The sequence below is a fragment of the Leptonotus elevatus genome, chromosome 5 (assembly GCF_054856555.1).
Source record: "Leptonotus elevatus isolate MCC_2025b chromosome 5, RoL_Lele_1.0, whole genome shotgun sequence".
In the NCBI taxonomy this organism is placed as follows: domain Eukaryota; kingdom Metazoa; phylum Chordata; class Actinopteri; order Syngnathiformes; family Syngnathidae; genus Leptonotus; species Leptonotus elevatus.
The window spans coordinates 14119083-14139649 of record NC_141243.1 but is presented as its reverse complement, the minus strand read 5'-3'; the positions used below and the strand labels follow the sequence as shown (position 1 = coordinate 14139649).

At 42.5% G+C, this 20567-nt stretch overlaps 1 protein-coding gene across 1 annotated transcript; it reads right to left on the bottom strand.

Annotated features, from left to right (window-relative positions):
* Positions 1-6887: 6887 nt before the first annotated feature.
* On the bottom strand, positions 6888-12733 carry slc14a2 (solute carrier family 14 member 2). Its single transcript, XM_086077051.1, has 9 exons — positions 12599-12733; positions 12008-12179; positions 10446-10635; positions 10178-10306; positions 8333-8525; positions 8004-8151; positions 7730-7864; positions 7609-7658; positions 6888-7523 (listed from the first exon to the last, which is right to left on the bottom strand). The coding sequence occupies exons 1-9, from the start codon at positions 12620-12622 to the stop codon at positions 7143-7145; spliced, it is 1422 nt and encodes a 473-aa protein (XP_085933177.1). The 5' UTR covers positions 12623-12733; the 3' UTR covers positions 6888-7142.
* Between the last annotated feature and the right edge of the window lie 7834 nt (positions 12734-20567).

Below are 20567 nucleotides of genomic sequence, written 5' to 3'. Positions count from 1 at the left end.
GCATCAACATAAGTACAAAAAAATAATAATAATAATAATAATACTCTTAGCTCAGGGTACACAGTAAATTCTGTACATTTTTACTATAAACAGAGTCTATTTGTCCCACTCTAAACAAAGTAAAATTTACATTTGGGAGAGAGTAAAATATTCACAGTAAATTTTACTCAAAGTATTTTTATTGTGTACGAGAGAATTTGCCTATCCCATGAAAAAACAATTTAAAGATTTTTCACTCAGAAATTCTAAGTACATTTTGCAAGAAGAGATTTTGACTAGATAATTATTATTTTTTTAAGGTACACAAGGGTTGTGAGAATGAACTCACGAGCTTCAGCTTGGGAGACTTGCTATTGCCACTCTACCACCTGAGCTATGCCACTCCTATTGTTCGCTTGTATCCAAAAGGAGACTAAAAACGATGTTTTTGGTCTCTTGGAGTTATGAAGATTTCAGCTGACACGAGCGATGTACTAACCCACAGAAGAAACCTGCATGGCTCAGGGAGTAGATTGGCTGTCTCCCAACCTGAAGTTGTGGGTTCCTCAACCCTTTATTATTATTATTATTATTATTTTACTCTCTTCCAAATGTAAATATTACTTTGTTTAGCATAGGACCAAATAGACTCAGCTTAGAGTAAAATTTACTCTACAGAATTTACTGTGTAAGTCTATCATTGTCAAAATCTAGAATGTAAACACTTGTAATATTGTTTAAACAGTAAATGCCATACTTAACATAACTTTAAATTATGGGTGAAAGTGTACACTTTAATTACATCTTGTTGATTTTATTTCAGCTCTATTGTGCTGGTGTGAACTCCTGTCACAGTTCAAATATTTGTAGTCCTACTTGTGTGTCAAAAGTCTCTTATCTCGTTCGAAGGAGGTTTCCATGCTGGCTAATTTGAATCTGGCGATATCTTCCACTGAGAGGGCGTAGCAGCCTCATTCTTTCGTTATTGGCCAATTATCGAAGGGCTCAACTTCGAAGATTCAAAGTTTCAAACATGGCAGTTGTCATTTTTGTCATCCGTAAAGTCCTACGTGATGACATTTTCAATCTATTAAAACTCGAAGCCTTTTAAGGCAGCTGTTCAAAGCAGTGATGCACCGAATGTTCGGCCACCGAAAATGTTCGGCATTCGGCCGAAATAAAATTAAAGCCGAAAGAATATACCCAAAATGGGACGCAAGCAAAAAACCGCCTCGCTTCTCGCTGGCTTTTCACCGTGTGAGTTTGGGAGGAGAGGGGCGTGGCTTAGTGTACAACATTTAAGCGGGGCGAAAAAAGACAGAACTAGAACCCCTCGAACGCTTCCACTTTTTCACCGGCATCCCCGTGGCCGTGCTAAATACTTTAGCTAATGCTAACACTATTGCTATCAACAGTTTTAAACACGGAAACACTTTAACGCTATCTCCGGGTGGCTACAGACCTGTACAGGACGCGGCGTGTGGCTTTGCAGTCCATTCCCGAAGCCGATTAGCTGGTGCGAACTAATGTATTTATGTATTTTTAAACGTTGGTGAATATGTGATTGTGCGGATTTGAAGTGCGCCGCACTTTGTCTCGCCGCAGCATCCGTGCCCGCCTGTGCGAACGACATTGACTATTAAGTGCAATAGCACCGCCAGAAAATGCTCCACCCTCGTTTGGTGTTTAATGCACCATTAACCAACATGTCTCCGGTGTGCGCTTACTTCAATTCATATTGTGCTTTGTTAAAATGGCAGTGGTGAATATTTTTTTATATCAATATTATACTTTTAATTAATTTTAATAAATGTAATGGGGTTTTTTTCTCGGCGTTTCGGTTTTCGGCCAAGCATTTTTCATTTTTGGTGCATCCCTAATAAATGCCAAATCAACCATCAGTGAAGTTGCAATTAAATAAGTGCGTCTGTCAATCGTGATTTGTCCAGAAAAATTGTGGCCATGCGCCAGTCTTTGATGCCTCGCCGTTAATGATGACGCTAAACAGTACAAGAGCAACACCTGTGTAATTGCTGCAGTCAATTGCCACATCATTTGCTTATAGTACATGAACATAACGTGCCGAGTGCCTGAAACGACGCTAGTGAACTTCAAATCAAATACAATTGTATTCATACAGCACTTAAGGACACGGCGGGGTACAGAGAAACCATGTGAGGAAAAACATCCAAGGGGTGCTCGTCCACTCAGCTCACTTATTGAGAATGAATGTTTGTGTATCTCAGCCCTTTTTTATTGTGCCTTTGCTATCTTGTGGGCTCATTCTTTTAAGCCATATAATAACGCGCCATCACATTAAAGCGAAAGGGTATCCGCATACAATTAGCATGAATGCCACGTGGCTCTATTTCATGTAATTCTATGTTTAAAAATAAAAATAAAATAAAAAAAGTCACTCCTGTTGCTTCCAGTCCGGTTCATCAAATTAGGAGTTCCAGTACAATTCAATGATGGCATGAGAAAATCCAGGTGCCTAAAATAGGCCAATACTTATTAAGTTGAGTAAATTTAGTTTACTTTGAGATAGTTCAACAAGCAAGTGGCAGTGACTTTGGCCCATATAGGCTACTGTACATTAGATGTATTAGACAACAAGTGTACTATATTATTCAATTCTCTGTCCTGTAATGTGTGTGGTTGAAGCAATCAAGTTGGAACTTTAATTTGTATTTATGCAGTACTAAAATGAAGTTGTTGGAACATGGAGAGCTACATTTTCATGTCAGATGATCATTTCTCATATCTCCCAATCTTCGAGGACAGTTTCTGTGCCAGGACATTTTAAGTCATGGTACAGTTCTTAAGTTTATCGCCGCTGTCCTCGTTCAGTCACATTGTTTGTTATCAAACATTTCAACTATGTTACTCAAAGGGCAAGTCACACGAGTGCATCAGTGGCGCGCTTCACTGCAATTAAGTATTTTACTTTATATTCGCGGAGGTGGGGGGGCTCGAGTCGACTTTAGTCGCAAATGTTACGATTTGCCATTGGCTTGGCAAAAACGTACAAAAGACACGGCTTGAGTTTCACTTGGTATCCACGAGGTTCGACTTGACTATGACTTGAAGTCCCTGACTTGACAAATCTCTCTCAGCTCAGTGACCTCTGTCAAAAATTATTACCAAAATAAGAAAAAAAACATGTAAAATAAATAAATAATAATAATGATGATGTATATAAAATATTGTGCGGTATATTGTGTGAAATAAATCAAATCAAATAGTGCTACTTAAATCACAGGAAAAACTCAAAACCCAAGGGAGAAAAGAAGAAACCTTGAGAAGGGATGTAAAATTATCTATACAAATTCAAATGTGGAAAGAAAAAAAAGGCTATTTTCACACGCTGACAGGGGGGCAGGAAATTTGAACCCGAATCCTGTCTGAAAACTACTGGCCAGAGGCTTGCAGAAATGCCTTTTATGGACCGCTCAGTTGTTAATCTACTATTTATAAAATGTTTTAGTCATAAATGGTCAAATGAAAAGGCTATTTTAAAATATATTTTGGGGCAAATTCTTACAATGTGTCGCTTTAACTATTTCCAATTGAACTCTTAATAATCTTAGCATTATGTGATTATGCCACCACCAAGTTGTGCTTACATGCGGACGCCGTTATTTTTGGTGATCTAAATATGTGTCTCTAAACATCTAGTCCCAGCTAGATTTGTTGAAAAGAAAACAACCACAAACGACAGCAGAGTTCAAGTTTTACAGTCGCTAGTGTTTCTGCGGCGTTTCAAACGGTATTCTAGTGACTCAGCAACATAACGTCTAATCTAGATTGAAGACGTTTTGTCACGCGGTGGTTGTGGGCTTACTTCACTGAAATGTCACAAGACTAGGTCACTAGGTCAAGGAACGAGTTTAAAGGCTAAGCAAATATAATCTCTTTGCTCAGACATGGCCTGAAAATATTTCCTCATCTTTGACTCGTCCACCTGAAGACAGCAAGCATGTAGCATGTAGCAATTCGGGAGAGACAGTGGCAAGCGCTTTCCTCAAGAGCACCTTAACTTGTGAATAGGAGGGTCTCGTGAGGGGAGGAAATTGTTCTGCTGAGTCACTCCCATGTCCAAAAACTGATTCCAAGCATTGGACTCACTCACACCCGTGATCCAAGTGTATCTTGGTCTCATCAGACCACAAGTCACGTCAAGTCATCTTTATTTATATAGCGCTTTCAAACAGCCTCAGTCACAAAGCGCTTTGCAGAAACACAACATTAAACAAACATAAGACATAATTCCAGTAATAAGTCCTTAGTGTGCTTGTCTTCAGCAAACTTCTTGCTGGTGCTGCTTTGTGCATCTTCGTTCTTCTGGGACGACAGCCATGCAGACTAGTTTGATGCAGTGTGGGTTGTCTGACTGACTCCCGACCTCTTCAAGACGTGCAGCATTGCTGGCAGCGCTCGGACACGCATTTTCTAAAAATGATGCTGAGTACATGCACTCAATTTCTTTTTCGACCCTTGGCGAATATGTGATTGTGCGGATTTGAAGTGCGCCGCACTTTGTCTCGCCGCAGCATCCGTGCCCGCCTGTGCGAACGACATTGACTATTAAGTGCAATAGCGCCGCCAGAAAATGCTCCACCCTCGTTTGGTGTTTAATGCACCATTAACCAACATGTCTCCGGTGTGCGCTTACTTCAATTCATATTGTGCTTTGTTAAAATGGCAGTGGTGAATATTTTTTTATATCAATATTATACTTTTAATTAATTTTAATAAATGTAATGGGGGTTTTTTTCTCGGCGTTTCGGTTTTCGGCCAAGCATTTTTCATTTTTGGTGCATCCCTAATAAATGCCAAATCACTTCATAAACGTCAGTCACGTCACGCTTGTTCTTTTTACACCGCACCATATAGATCTCACACTATCAAATTCAGACTATCCATATTCAAATCATCAACCAAAAACATATTTTTAAACAGAAGTATTCATTGTGACTTGCTTTTTCTTTGTGTTCTCTTTGTGTATTGTTATATTATTGACACTGTGATATAAACCGTAGGTTACATGACTGATTATGTACTGTATTGTGCAATCATCTCAGTCGGTCGAACTCTGTGTTGCTGACTCATTAGTATGATTGCTCTCGTGGTTAGTCTCATTTGCATGAAAGTTCAGCCTGGGGAGAAAAGATAATGAAACAACACAAATGTCAACCATCAGTGAAGTTGCAATTAAATAAGTGCGTCTGTCAATCGTGATTTGGCCAGAAAAATTGTGGCCATGCGCCAGTCTTTGATGCCTCGCCGTTAATGATGAAGCTAAACAGTAGAAGAGCAACACCTGTCTAATTGCTGCAGTCAATTGCCACATCATTTGCTTATAGTACATGAACATATAACATGTGCCGAGTGACTGAAACGACGCTAGTGAACTTCAAATCAAATACAATTGTATTCATACAGCACTTAAGGACACGGCGGGGTACAGAGAAACCATGTGAGGAAAAACATCCAAGGGGTGCTCGTCCACTCGGCTCACTTATTGAGAATGAATGTTTGTGTATCTCAGCCCTTTTTTATTGTGCCTTTGCTATCTTGTGGGCTCATTTTTTTAAGCCATATAATAACGCGCCATCGCATTAAAGCGAAAAGGTATCAGCATACTATTAGCATGAATGCCACGTGGCTCTATTTCATGTAATTCTATGTTTAAAAATAAAAATAAAATAAAAAAAGTCACTCCTGTTGCTTCCGGTTCGGTTCATCAAATTAGGAGTTCCAGTACAATTCAATGATGGCATGAGAAAATCCAGGTGCCTAAAATAGGCCAATACTTATTAAGTTGAGTAAATTTAGTTTACTTTGAGATAGTTCAACAAGCAAGTGGCAGTGACTTTGGCCCATATAGGCTACTGTACACAGCTTGAGTTTCACTTGGTATCCATGAGGTTCGACTTGACTATGACTTAAAGTCCCTGACTTGACAAATCTCTCTCAGCTCAGTGACCTCTGTCAAAAATGATTACCAAAATAAGAAAAAAACATATGCAAAATAAATAAATAATAATAATGATGATGTATATAAAATATTGTGCAGTATATTGTGCGAACTAACTTTGAAACAACTGGTGGAGAAACTCTTGTTAGTGAGCAGAACAGTGCGATGTTCTTAACCCACTGATTTGTTGCCCAGTCAGTATGTTTAGGTTCATCGTCACGTTGAAAGACCCATTAAGATTCCTACTCCGTGTGGGAAGGAACATTTTTTTACAGTACATGGCTCCATTCACTGGGCCCTCAATAGTCACTCTGTGCTCTTTCAATCAACCCTAAAAGAGAATGTTTCCACTTTGATGCTTGACTGTGACAATGGTGTAGTTCATGCCAAATACTTCAACTTGGGTTCAGCTGACCATGCGCATTGGCGAAGTCAAAAGGGACCTGTGCATTCCTAAGCAGAGGGACCGAGCGGGCGTGCAGGATTTCAGTCCATTAGTCAGATCAAGTTGATTGCACAGCCCTTAAAGAAGCACTAAAACTAGTTGAATGGTCCCTTTGAATGCTAAACCTACACCTGTTATTTCATATAAAATGTATTGGTTCAGATTGAACAACAAAATCAGGTTGAAACGATTGGAAAATCCAAATTGCTGAAGAGGTTCATAAACTTTCGTGTGTGTGTATATATGTATGTGTATATATATATATATATATATATATATATATATATATATATATATATATATATATATTCAGCTTAATACATTACAAAAAATTCTACAAACACATAAAAGTAGGTGAAATCTCAAATACTAGTTACTAAAGCTATAATGAATCCATCCTTCCATTTTCTATACAGCAAGTCCTATTTATGGTCATGAGTGGGCTGGACTAGTTGCTAGCCAATCAGAGGACAAGCTACAATATACACTTGAGAAAATATTTTATTGAAAAATATATTCATATTGTATTCATAAACAGATCAGCATATAAATACAAATGTATGCACTAAAAAAAAAAGTTGGGTCAAAAATAACCCAATTTGGGCCCCCCAAAAAAGATGTTGACTCAAATGAATGAATTTGGTGAGGATTTCGGTATACAACCTGACACCGTATATGAAAAAACAATGTTACAACATTGCCACAGCGTCGTTGTCTCTCTCCTGCTCTATTTCTCTTTTATACACAATTTGCATTTGTTTCATCTGTCGGGTCTTCTGTGACTCGCTCTCCCCCAGTGTCCCTTTGCTCGCTCTCTGCTTCGGGTGCCGTGAGTATTTGTGCAATGTTGCCTTCTTCCATTGCGCTGAGGTTGAGCCTCAGCTCTTCTTTCTCATTCAGTATCATCGCGTCCTCATTCGCTTTCTGCTGCTCCTCTTTGGTTTTCCGCTCTTCCTCGAGCTTCTCCTGCTTCTTCATTTTCCAGAAGAAGCACAGATTTTTCTCCGGGTAATTGACTTTAGCCAGAGGCAGCTTAAAGATTTTATTCGTTTCTGTGGTAATGAGCAAAAATGTGAGCGCAGAGAGACAGAAGGGCCACGTGCAGGCTGGGAGACCAAACTGTAGGCAAAAAGATAGACTTACAGTTAGTATCGATGTCATCGAGATGAGGTTTGTTAACTGATGTATGGTTTAGAAAACATACCACGGACATGATGTTTGCGATGGCAGAGCCAAGGTACGCACAGAAAAACCCTGAAAAGCACACAACGTTGAATTATGACACTTATCAAACCTCAAACAAAAGGATTGAGATGCCAACTCACCACAAGTAATAGCAAGCAGGTGCACTTGCCAGGTGAGAGCATAAAACATTCCACCGATGGCGATGCATGCCAGCACGCAGTTGTATCCCCACAGTCCAAAATAAATCGCGCCAAATGGAGCCGCCAAAGCCAAGCCTGCGCAGCAAAAATGCAAAATCACGATAGCGCTTCCCCATCGTACTTGAATTGCTCACATTTGGTGCATTATCATCGTCATCTCAGGGAGACGTTGCGCTTGCGTAATGAAAAGATTGAATTTATTTCCCAAACCGACCTGAAAGCATGCCGATTGTCGACCCGAGGACGGCGTGAGCGCACGTGATGGGGGAGGAGATAAAGAGCGAGATGATGAAAATGCCTCCTGTCCAAGGGTTGTCACAGCCGTAGACCTGGCCTATCCCCACAGGCACGGACATGAACAGCTGAGGAGACATTTATTTCCATAAGTTAGCAAGAACAACCCAGAGGACTGGAAAAAAACAGTCATTGGACCTCTTAAATTCAATTTGGACATTCTGAAGCCTATGAAAGGTTTGATGATTTCTTGCGTTGTCATGAATCAGTTGCGTTCAAAATATCATCGCAAACTACAGTAAGCCTGACCTTGGCAAGATCAATTTCCTCCCAGGTGATATTGGGCAGCTCAGTGCGTGGTTGGATAAGGACTTGGGGGAAGTGGTGGTTGTAGTGACCCGTGGCCACCATGTGGAGGCACACCAGGATGTTGAAGGGAAGCGTGAAAACTGGCAGATCCCAACGACTGTTAATGGACGCCAAGGCGCTGGACACGACTGGGCTGAAACAAACCGATGCAAACATCATTTGTATACCGTATAATTTGATGCGGAGGATTATTAGGCCTATTGCTGTGACACGAACGGGTGATCATTCGTGCGAGTGGGCAGGCGAGGCAAGTTAAAAATCGAATCAGAATTTGCGGATCAGATGGTGTGATGTTAACGGAACCTCCGTGTTGTTTACACGGTAGCTGTTTAACGCGAGTTCCTTTTCTATGACAGCAACATACTTAAACCATGTGGGAACGCCAGCTGACATCTTAAAAGAGAATGTTTATGGCATATGTCGTACAAATTTGCAAAAAAGGAAGCAAAACGTACATTTCAGGCAAGCGGTTGTCGGCATAGATATCTATAGATAGAGCCTAATCTATTGATAGATTATAAAATGCCACTTATCTTGTATCATACCTGCATGAATGGTGTTTGTAACAAATCAAATCCACGTTAAAATCACAAACAAATTCAAGCCGTTAAAATGAACTTATTGGAGCCAAACATACCCAAGATGGCGAAGAAGCCAAGGCTTGCTTTAGCTAATTTTCTATGGTCTCCGCAGCTAGCTATTGTACCAAGTAGCATGCAGGCTAGCCCATCCAACCGACTCCGATTCTACCATTGGCCACAATTTAACGTGAGATTCTACTAAAGGTAAGACATTTGAAACTTTTGAAGAACAATTATTCCGTACACAATGCGGCAGCAATGCGTCTGCTGATTATAATAAGTTTTCAAACAATTAAGTGTTGTAAATATTTACAATTAGCAAATTGGAATTCCGAGTCTAGCCCCTAATTAGGACACTTTTTCTATACAGGAATGTACATGGATTTATGCCCAATCCCAATAGGAGGCCACGCGGATAAAGGAGTTTTTCCAATTCTCCATAAAATGTAGGGAGGAAGGTTAGAGACGAGGGCCGCAGGTCCCTTTTCTCGAAGATAGATCCTGACCTCCCTCGGTGCTCCCTTACTAAAGCCACGCCCCCTCTGCAACACCGCGGGAAGCAATGGTGGAAGTAAAGGCGACACCAGGAAATAACAAAACGCAGGAGACACGTCAAATGCAAGGTCATATTTATTGAATGTCATAGTAATGATAGAGGTTTTATCGAATGTTATATACTTTGTCAGAAATTGGCACAATTGTGTGTTTGGTAAACGCTCGCTATTGTCGTGTCTGTTACGTCACAACCAGCACGCAGCTGTGGCGGCTAGAGGTAACGACGTAGCGGATTGGATAGCGATCGTACAACGACGTAGCGGATTGGATAGCGATCGTACGTTCCCAATTCCTAGAGGGATTTTTTTCTCTTTGCCTCCCCAAAGAAGTAGAAGGTGAGAGGGGGGAGAGATAAACGAGACAAAGGGTGCAGGATGAAGAGGAAGTAATGGATGGGATTGGGCCTTTAGTCTTTATCGCCGCAGCTATAAGCTAACCGTATCGATCGTCTTCTTTCACACAAGGTCAGAAGCATACAGAAAAGATCATTCTGATCCCGACAAGCAACAATCATGATCATGTTCACTTCTATGCACAATTTAGAGATTTCAATGAGCCTGCTGCGCTTACCACGAATCCGCCATACTTACACGCATCTGTCACGTCTTACATGAAACTGTCAAAGATGACATCAAGATTAACATCTTACCACATCATGGACATGAAGACGTTGGGCAGCAAGAGCCACCAGTACCAGTTTCCTGCATTGGAGAAGACGGCCATCAACAAGCCCACGAGAATACCGTTGTAGCCGTACAGTCCTGCAGCAATTGCACCCCTGATGGGAAAAAAGAAGAAGAGATTTCATTCAATCATGTCAGTCCAAATTTCCAGATATTTTTGAACCTCTGCTCCTAATGGGATTTTGTATCTATGTGGCGCCACTATTTCAACAACAGGCGAGTGAGCTCGCTCACCTGTTCTGTCGCAGAATGAGTGCTGAAATGGTGGCAAAGAGAGTTCCCACAAAGCCGTTCAGTGCCCACCAGTAGTTCTGTAGGATAAGGCCAGCGAAGATAATGAGGCCACTTAGCGGGTTGTTAACAAACATGACTTGCGCAGCCCCGCGCAGGACCCAGTCCAGCAACTGGAGCAAAAAAAACTGTTCTGGAAGGCAAAGAAAGAAGATAGTGTTGACGTTATCTTGTGACTGCAATCAACATTTTAACACCTCCTCGCACTATGTGAGTGTCACAGGTAAACTGGAACATATTCCAGACTTTAGGGGAAGGGTCAACAGTCATTTGAAGGACACGTATGCATCTATAGACAATTTAGAGGCTTCATTGAACCTAGCCTGAATGGAAACTGTGTGAGTACCAGGAGAAAACATGTAAGCGCGAAGTGAACAGGTAAGGAATTCAGTTAAGTTGAAAACTCTGCCGCTTATCCGGGGTCAGGTCGCAGGGGGCAGCAGCTTTAGCAGGGAAGCCCAGACTTCCCTCTCCCCAGCCACTTCGTCTAACTCCTCCGAGGGATCCCAAGGCATTCCCAGGCCAGCGGGGAGATAGAGTTTCTCCGAGGTGTCTTGGCCTCCCGCCCGTGGCATATACCCGGAACACCTCTCCGGGGAAGCGTCCAGGAGGCATCCGAACCAGATGCCCGAGCCCGCCTCATCTGGCTCCTCTCAGCACGGAGAAGCAGCGGCTCTACTCTCTCGGGTGACCAAGCTTTTCACCCTATCTCTAAGGTAGGGCCTAGACACTCACCTTATTTTGACCGCTTGTATCTTGGTCTTCCCGCTCAGCTCCTTCTTTACCACAACAGTCCGCACCATTGCAGATGCTGCAACGATCCGCCCATCCATCTCCCGCTTCCGTGAATAAGACCCCAAGATACTTGAACTCCTCCACTTGTGGCAGGATCTCATCCCCGACCCACAAAGGGAACTCCACTCTTTTCCGACTGAGGACCGTGGTCTCGGATTTGTCGGTGCTGATTTTCATCGGAACCGCTTCACACTCAGCTGCGAACCGCACCACTGAGAGTTGCAGATTGCGGCTTGAAGAACCCAACAGCACCACCTCATCCGCAAAAAGCAAACGCAATACTGAGGCCTCCAAACCGGACCCCCTAAACACCTCAGCTGCTTCTAGAAATTCTGTCCATAACGTTTATGAACAGAATTGGTGACAAAGTCCAAACCTCACTGGAAACTCATCCAATGTGGACCAAACTGTGGCATCTTTGGTACATGGACCCAACAAACCCGTATCAGGGGTTTTCGGTCCCACAGAACTCCCTAAGGGACACGGTTGAACGCCTTCTCCATGTCCACAAAACACATTGGGCACACTTGAGGACCCTGCAGAGGGTGTAGAGCTGGTCCGCTGCTGAGGGTTGCAGGTGTTTCAGCCTATCCTAGCTTAATTTGGGCGAAAAGCAAACTGTACCCTGTCGCCAGCCAATCACAGGGCAAGAACAAAATAGGATGTACTGATTGCTATACTGTACGTGTCAGTTATTTGTGTAAACTTACTTTCCATCCACTTTGCAAAAACCGCCATATCTCCGGAGAAGTATGAGACCCCCTTCAGGAAGCGAGCCTTGGCCCTTTGCAGGCACGTTGGTTGCGCCTCCTGGACGGGAGCCTCCGCCTGCTTGTCATTGTCACGCTTCAAGTCAAGTTGTGCCATCAGGGGTTGCAGTTCCTGCAGCAACAATTCACAATTGAACTTTGCTCTGTTAAATTGTAAAAAAAATGTCATTAATCGCTGAGGATTTGCGTATGCGCACGAGTGGCAGATTGATCATCTCATTAGGATCCTCAGGAAACAGCAATTTATTTTTATAAATATGCTGTATCCAAAATGTTAGATCATTTAAAAAATAAGTTTCTTGCATCTATTGCAGCTACTAATTATAACTTGTGTGCAATGAGAAAAGTTCTTAAATATTTGTTCCCTTATCTATATCCTTGGTAATTATAATTTTGGAAAGTAGCAATTGGTAACCAATAAAGTTTCCTTCTGTTTCAAATGATTCCTTATCAATTTAAAGCACATTGAATTAAATATCTTTGAAATAGAATAACAAAATAAATATACATGTATTATTTTCCTCCTCTTACCTTTGTAAGATGTGATTCCGGCATATGTTCAAATGGTCAAGAGCTTCATGTCTTGTCGATTGCCCTTCTGGGAAAATCTGCCGATGGTTTTTAAAGCCTCGCAGCAAAAAGCAACTCCTACTTTGTTTCCTCCACCTCTTTCCTCCTACCTATCTCTTTGCTCCCTCTGCTAATCATTTGTAGTCCAATCTTCCATCTTCTCTGCCCCACCCAAGTCTCTTCAAATCAGATACGCACTTTTGTTCGTTTTGCTTATGCCACAGTTACTTGTCATACGGGGCAACCTGCATATGCTGTACTGTCGGCATTTCCAATATGCAATAGTCAATCACTCATCTTTATCGTTTTGAAGTATCTGTGAAAAATTTTGCGATGTCACTGATATGATTTTTGTCTTTCGTTGTTATTTTAGGTGCAAAACCAACATAGTTATTTCTCGCCAGTGTGAGATCCATTGTAGTTCAGAGGCAACAATGAATACAGTTGAGATCCCTGTTATATATGTATGCCAAAGTTAGGTAAGAAGAAAAAAAAAGAATAATTTATTGTCCCTGTAAAACAGGAGTTACCAACATGGCCTTGGGCGCCAAGACAAGCAACCACATGATCAAACTGTGCGCCTATACAAAAAAAAAAGAAAAAAAAAAGCTCAATAATTTTTGAACTGCTTTTGACATTGATGCATTTTGGGCCCACATTTTGCACTATTCAATTGTGATAATTTTGTGATAATTTTTTGGAATTATGGCCAAAAAGTTTAACTTTGGTTTCATCAGACTAAAACATATTTTCCCACGTGAGTTTGGGAGATTTTATGTTTGCAAAATGAGTCATTCTTGTCATCCTACTTTTGTAGGTTCTACTAAATAGCCCAGACATATGATGAAGCCGAGAGATTGGTGTCACAAGTACGGTACTAAAAGGCCAGTACTTGCCAGAAATTCCTGAAGCTCCTACAATGTTGCCGTGCAGCTTCATTGTTCTGTTTTTGTCTCGACAGTGTTGGGCCATCTTTTCTCCACTTGATTGTGACTGTCTACAGTGTGCATCTTGAAAATTTTGTTTTTTTAAATTGTATTTCATTTATACTTATTAATGTCCCTCGAGGGGAAATTCAACTCACGCTATTGTTTATGCCACACATAGAAGCATTAAATGATCTATTATTATTATTATGATTATATTGATCTAAACTCAACAGTTGTGCCACAGGAAATGGGCACAAATCCACTACTTCCTGAACTCAGTACCACTCCTTCATTTCCTGTTTTTCATGATTAGACAAACTAATTAATCCAGGTGTGCTTGACCTCAGTAACCAGGACGAGAATGGCCAGACACACTTGGATTAATCAGTTTGTCCAATCATGAAAGTTCAGGAAATGGTGGATTTGTGCAAAGAGCCCTTTGACCGAGTTCACTTGTCCCAAAATGAAATAATTTTTAAGCACTCTTTTGACCACTTTTTGTGACGTTTTTGTTGTGCAGCCGACATAGGCTTTGATGATGTATTTATTACGTTGTTAGTGTAGCAACGGAACTACGTCGTATCACAAGTTAAAAATTAAAATTAAAACAGAAATCAATTAATAGAATAATAAAGCATACAGCAGGGGTTGTGTGTCCATCCATCCATCCATTTACTACCGCTTATCTGGGGTCGGGTCGTGGGGGCAGCAGCTTTAGGAGGGAAGCCCAGACTTCCCTGTCCCCAGCCACTTCAACCAGCTCCTCCGGTGGGATCCCAAGGCTTTCCCAGGCCAGCCGAGAGACATAGTCTCGTCCTGGGTCGCCCGCGGGCCCTCCCGCCGGTGGGACATGCCCAGAAGACTTCCAAACCAGATGCCCGAGCCACCTCAACTGGCTCCTCTACACGCGGAGGAGCAACGGCTCGACCCTGAGTCAGAGGAAACTCATTTTGGTCGCTTGTATCCGGGATCTTTTTCTTTCGGTCACGACCCACAGCTCGTGACCATAGGTGAGGGTAGGAACGTAGATCGACCAGTAAATTCGAGAGGTGACTCAGTGACTTTGTGCCCAGAGATAGGAGAGCCCACCTCGGAGTCCCCAGACTCTGCTTCCTCAAAGGAAGACGTGTCGGTGGAATTGAGGAGGTCTTCAAAGTATTCTCCCCACCAATTCACAACGTCCCGAGTCGAGGTCAGCAGCACGCCATCTTCACTATACACAGTGTTAATGGTGCACTGCTTTCCTCTCCTGAGACGCAGGATGGAAGACCAGAATTTCCTTGAAGCCGTCCGGAAGTCATTTTCCATGGCCTCATCGAACTCCTCCCATGTCTGAGTTTTTGCCTCAGCGACCGCTGAAGCTGCATTCCGCTTAGCCAGCCAGTACCTGTCAGCCGCCTCCGGAGTCCCACGGGCCAAAAAGACCCGATAGGACTCCTTCTTCGGCTTGACGGCATCCCTTACCCTTATCGCAGATTGCCGCCACAACAGGCACCGACCGCCTTACGACCACAGCTCCGATTGGCCGCCTCAACAATGGAGGCGCAGAACATGGCCTACTCAAGGTCAATGTCCCTCGCCTCCCCCGGGACAAGGGAGAAGTTCTTCCGGAGGTGGGCATTGAAACTCTTTCTGACAGGGGATTCCGCCAGGCGTTTCCCAGCAAACCCTCACAATACGTTTGGGTCTGCCAGGCATCTTCCCCGACCATCGGTGCCAACACACCACCAGGTGGTGATCAGTTGACAGCTCCGCCCCTCTCTTCAACCGAGTGTCCAAAACATGCGGCCGCAGATCCGATGACACGACTACGAAGCCGATCATCAAACTACGGCCCAGGGTGTCCTGTTGCCAAGTGCACATATGGACATTGCATCTCTGCTTTTTGCAGATGATGTGGTGCTGTTGGCTTCATCAAGCTCTCACTGGAGCGGTTCGCAGCCGAGTGTGAAACGGTTGGGATGAAGATCAGCAATTCCAAATCCGAGACCATGGTCCTCAGTCAGAAAAGGGTGGCGTGCCCTCTCCGGGTCGGGAATGAGATCCTGCCCCAAGTGGAGGAGTTCAAGTATCTTGGGGTCTTGTTCACGACTGAGGGCAGGATGGAGCGGGAGATCGACAGGTGGATCGGTACAGCGTCTGCAGTGATGCGGACTCTGTATCGGTCCGTTGTGGTGAAGAAGGAGCTGAGTCGAAAGGCAACCCTCACCTTTGGTCACGAGCTGTGGGTCGTGACCAAAAGAACAAGACCCCGGATACAAGCGAAGCCAAAATGAGGGCGGATCGTTGCAGCATCTGCAATAATGCGGACTGTTGTGGTAAAGAAGGAGCTGAGCGGGAAGAACAAGATACAAGCGGTCAAAATAAGGTGAGTGTCTTGGCTCTCCCTTAGAGATAGGGTGAGAAGCTCGGTCATCTGAGTAGAGCCGCTGCTCCTCCGCGTTGAGAGGAGCCAGTTGAGGTGGCTCGGGCATCTGGTTCGGATGCCTCCTGGACCTGGAGAGGTGTTCCTGGCATGTCACACCGGCGGGAGGCCCCGGGGACGACCCAGGACATGCTGGAGAGACTATGTCTCTCGCCTGGCCTGAGAACGCTTTGGGATCCCGCTGGAGGAGCTGGTTGAAGTGACTGGGGAGAGGGAAGTCTGGGCTGCTGCCCCTGCAACCCGACCTCGGATAAGCGGCGGAGGATGGATGGATGGTATCTTGTGAAATTCTGCACATTTTAAAAACTGTAAAATACAACTTGACCCCAGTTCCCACAAATATATGCATTGTTATTTAATCTATTACTTTTAAATTGTGTTACAGTGACTACTTTGCACAACGTTGAATGTTTTTATTTTGTTAAGTTCAATACGGATGCACATTATGAAATGACTCAAATTAACTGGAAACGAACAATCAAAGGTCATTGTGTTCTTTTCATGTTAAGATCTGGTGGGGGAAATAGGAAGTGTCATGTTAATTTCACCCTTTTGTCTCTTTACCTAACACTTACTAACACATTCCTTTTGGTTTCATTCCTCAAAAATAAAACCAGTTTGATAAAGCTGTGCAAATACCAGACACTCCAGAAAAGATCTGACAAGATTAGTGGACTGGAGCCACTGCTGTTTCCATACGGACAGCTTTCTTTGAAAGGGCCACAAATATGTGTGCCCCAGCTCCTTCTTTTCAGTGTGTATGCGTGTGGTAGGGGGCTCCAGCTTCAGTCAGAGTGTATGGAACCTGATACTGGATGACTCCCCATCACAAGAATGTGAGTTTCCTTCTCTCGGTGCATCTGGCTAGACGCCCGGCCACATCTCCATCTGTGTGTGTTTGTGTGCAACTTGTTACTATTTGCCCCTTTTTCCGAGCCTCTTTCTGAACACTGAGACATTCTTTGTGTGTTTCTTTGTCTACTGGCTTTCTGGACCTTTGCTAACCTCATGTCAGTTTTGTTTCCAACATTTATGCTTTGTTTTATAGTCAACGCGAGGATGGAACACAAGAATACACATCTCTCTTTTTCTTGGGGGGGGGGGGTACACAGAGTGATTGGACGCACCTGAGCATTGCTACATTTTGTTGTTGCTGAAATGTTTACTTGGAGCAAAATGAGTTAAAAGGAATTGTTATTATTGTTATTCTGATACAATATTTTACTGTAACTATGTGTTGTACAGGTAAAACAATTGCTGTGAAAAAACGTTATTAAAACAACAACTTTGCAACTACAGCGCTATATTTGTTAGTTTGTCTGTAGGATGCCAGCCTGATTGATTGGCAACCAGTCCAGTGTGTGGGCTGCCATTTTGCCTAAAGTCAGCCGTTGCAACAGCAAAAGCGGTATGTGCTAAATGTGTTTACAGGTGCAATCCCGCTGTCTCGCCACAGAGGGCAGTAAAGCTCCATCTCCAAACCTGGTGAGCCGCTTGCTTCTGCAAGCAGAGAACAAAATCACTTTCAAGTAGGAAAACACAATACTTTACCTCAATTGGAACACATTATAACCTCATTGAACCGATGTTTTTAATGTCTGTAGTGAAAAGCCACCAGGTTCACTGGAAGCTACGGCTTAGATAACAAAGGAAACAAAACCGTTGAAAGATGAAGGCCTGTTTTTGATGACTAACGGAGAGTTTGACAAATTTAGTTGTGCTTTCACAGACGAATCAATTCAAATTGAATGTTTGTCTGTGTCAATGTGTCAGCATAATAATTGACTGCCAGTGCTGCTCAGTTCTGCATGTATCCCGCCTCAGCTGGAACAGAAGTGGATGAATACATGGCATGACCAACAGTATAAATTAAGTGTGCACATTCATCTTATTCATTCTTACACTCCCGTGTCCACACAAACACAGATGTTTTTCCAAAATATGTATTTATTTGTCCATTTACATGCAAGCATCCTTTAATCTTTTTTGTTTTTGTTTTTAATCAATCACTTCTTCAGTGGTACTTTGACTTGAACTTACATGTCTTTATTAGGGTGAGCTGGAGCCTATCCCAGCTGACTCAAATTCACACTGTCACTTATTACTATATACCTCATTTTAAAGTACTATAACAATTTAGTGCAAACTGTATTGTTTGAGTTAATGACATTATTTTACAGCAAGCAGTTCAAACATACAGTTAGACCTCTACTATTGACGTGTTTATGGAAATGACGTTATTTAGGTGGCTATAGCAGTGCAGTTGCTGTACTTGAGTTGTTTTGTCTTTGCGCTGAACAGTTTTATTTGGACCACATTCAAATGTTAGTGTCCTTTTTTTTCAACAATATTTCAGATCATAAATTCGGCCAAACATGTTTTTTCTTACTTAAATATTGATGACATAATGACCTCTTTTTTTTTTTTTCTTCATAGATTCGATGTCATGGGGTCATTGTGTTATGATGTTGCAATGTCCCTTTTGTGATGATATCCGTAGTCGCTATATCACTTTTTATGATTATGTATTGGTCTCGCTTAGTTTGTCGAGTCACTCTTATTTTATCATATAGGCCTTTATTCTGTCATATTGAATTGTGCATTGCTCTAGCGAGAGATTTCTCGTCCGTACTCTTGCATGCAAGCTTTCTTCCATGAACGCTATCTTCCACGTGTTCTGCATCCAGCCCTGTTAAAAGTTCTAAGTCAAGATTTCTCCATCAAGTGTTTTCTTCAAAGCCATCTGAATCCAGCCCGTGGCCTGCTGTATTTGGCTTCTAATTCCCGCACCCCACCTGATCGTCATCCCAAATCCCGTTAACATTTTCAATTGATATGAATTTATTATTGGAAGTGGATAGTTTTGTTGAGCACATTTTTTAGTGCATTTGCAGAAAATATTTGAGGGTTGCCCACGGGGGGATCCATTGCACTCATTTACATCCAAGGAGATTATTTTTTTTGTATCCCTTTAAATAGAATCAGGTGTGTTTACTCTATCCGATATGTTAAACACGTACTATGCTTAATGATGAAAATTATAATACATTAACGTTTAATAATGTTGATCCTTAGCCAGTGGCGGCGGACTTCATCTGGCATCATGATTGGTTTTCGGCATTAAAATCTGAACAATGCTTGTGGGAAGCAATGAAACCCTTCTCACCAGCCAACGCTTCCGCTGCTGTTCATAAAATAAATGTTTGTATATTCTGTTTTGCTATTAGTCTTGCAAACTGGTGGATTGGCAAAGAAAAATTAACTTTGGCAAGACTGCAGCCGTGTGAGGGGGGGGGGGGGCAAAGAGGTTCGCGCTTCGTAAATGAACTGCTGGGTTCTGTTTCTCCCATTTATCTTCCAATAAACTGTATTTACCCACATATCCAAACACAATACAGCAGGTTATGCATGTATGTGCGTGCACATATGCGCGCAAGGAAAAAAGGCTGAATTGTTCATCCTCATTGCACTTTTCACTTATGTTGTTAAACTCTCTTCCTCACCTCTCTCGCTTTCTGGTGACATTTTCATTCAGTGCACAGTATGTAATCAATGTTTACACGCTCGCCATCCATCACTTATGACGTCCGCCGAGGCCCAAACAAGATGAGGAGAACTTCAGAGGCTAAGCAAACATATATTATAACGGCATGCTGATTAGGGTGAAACAGTCCGGATGAAAGACAAGACGGGATGATTGAGCTCTGCTGGAAAATTCGTCTTTGAACTGCACGGAGCGATGGAGGCAACGCGAACGGAGGCAAAAACAAAGAGGACTGTGGAGCCAACTCTTAGCTCACGCCGAGAAGTGGAGAATGAAAATCAGACAGAGAAATTGAGAGCAGACAGTGGAGATGAAGAGAACGAGAAATGAGAAGGAGGGAGAGAAGAAGACAGAAAGTGGTTGGGTGATGGCTTCCAGCTGCATGGCACTCCTCCAAGGCAACGCGCACACACGCACACACTTGCACACTCGCATACGCTTGAAGTCAGTAGAGGACCATCAGATAATATAAGTCTTTGACAGTCTATGTTAGCGACTGTGACATGCCTGCTTGCACAAGACGACAAACAACTTTTTGAGACGATAAAATGTGGAGAAGATTCGGTTTGCTTTTGACTTTCTAAACTTGGCTTTGGTTGCTGGAGAGGAACCAATTGGCTTGTTCGGGACGGTGATGGGGAAGTTTGTTCCAAAAATGTAATACATTTTATATTACTCGTTAATGTTATTTGAAAGCAACTTCCCATATTCCAACAGTATACAGTTACTACTTCACCAAAATAAATTCACAATTTAACAGTATGACATTTCACTTGATGACTTTTCCCGTTGGAACAATGATTGGCTGCTATAATGATTGACAGCTATGCATCAACAGTTGCTGAAAAGCCAGCCAAGCACAATGCAGATCAACTTAAATAGAACAACTGAATTACTCCCCTGGCCTTGGTGCTTTTTGTTGGGCCCAAAAAGGAGAAATTGTAACATGATTATTATTTTTTTATATTAGCCTACCATCATTCTTATTAGTACCATATTTTACAGTCACGCTCTTCTTCATAGACTCAGAAC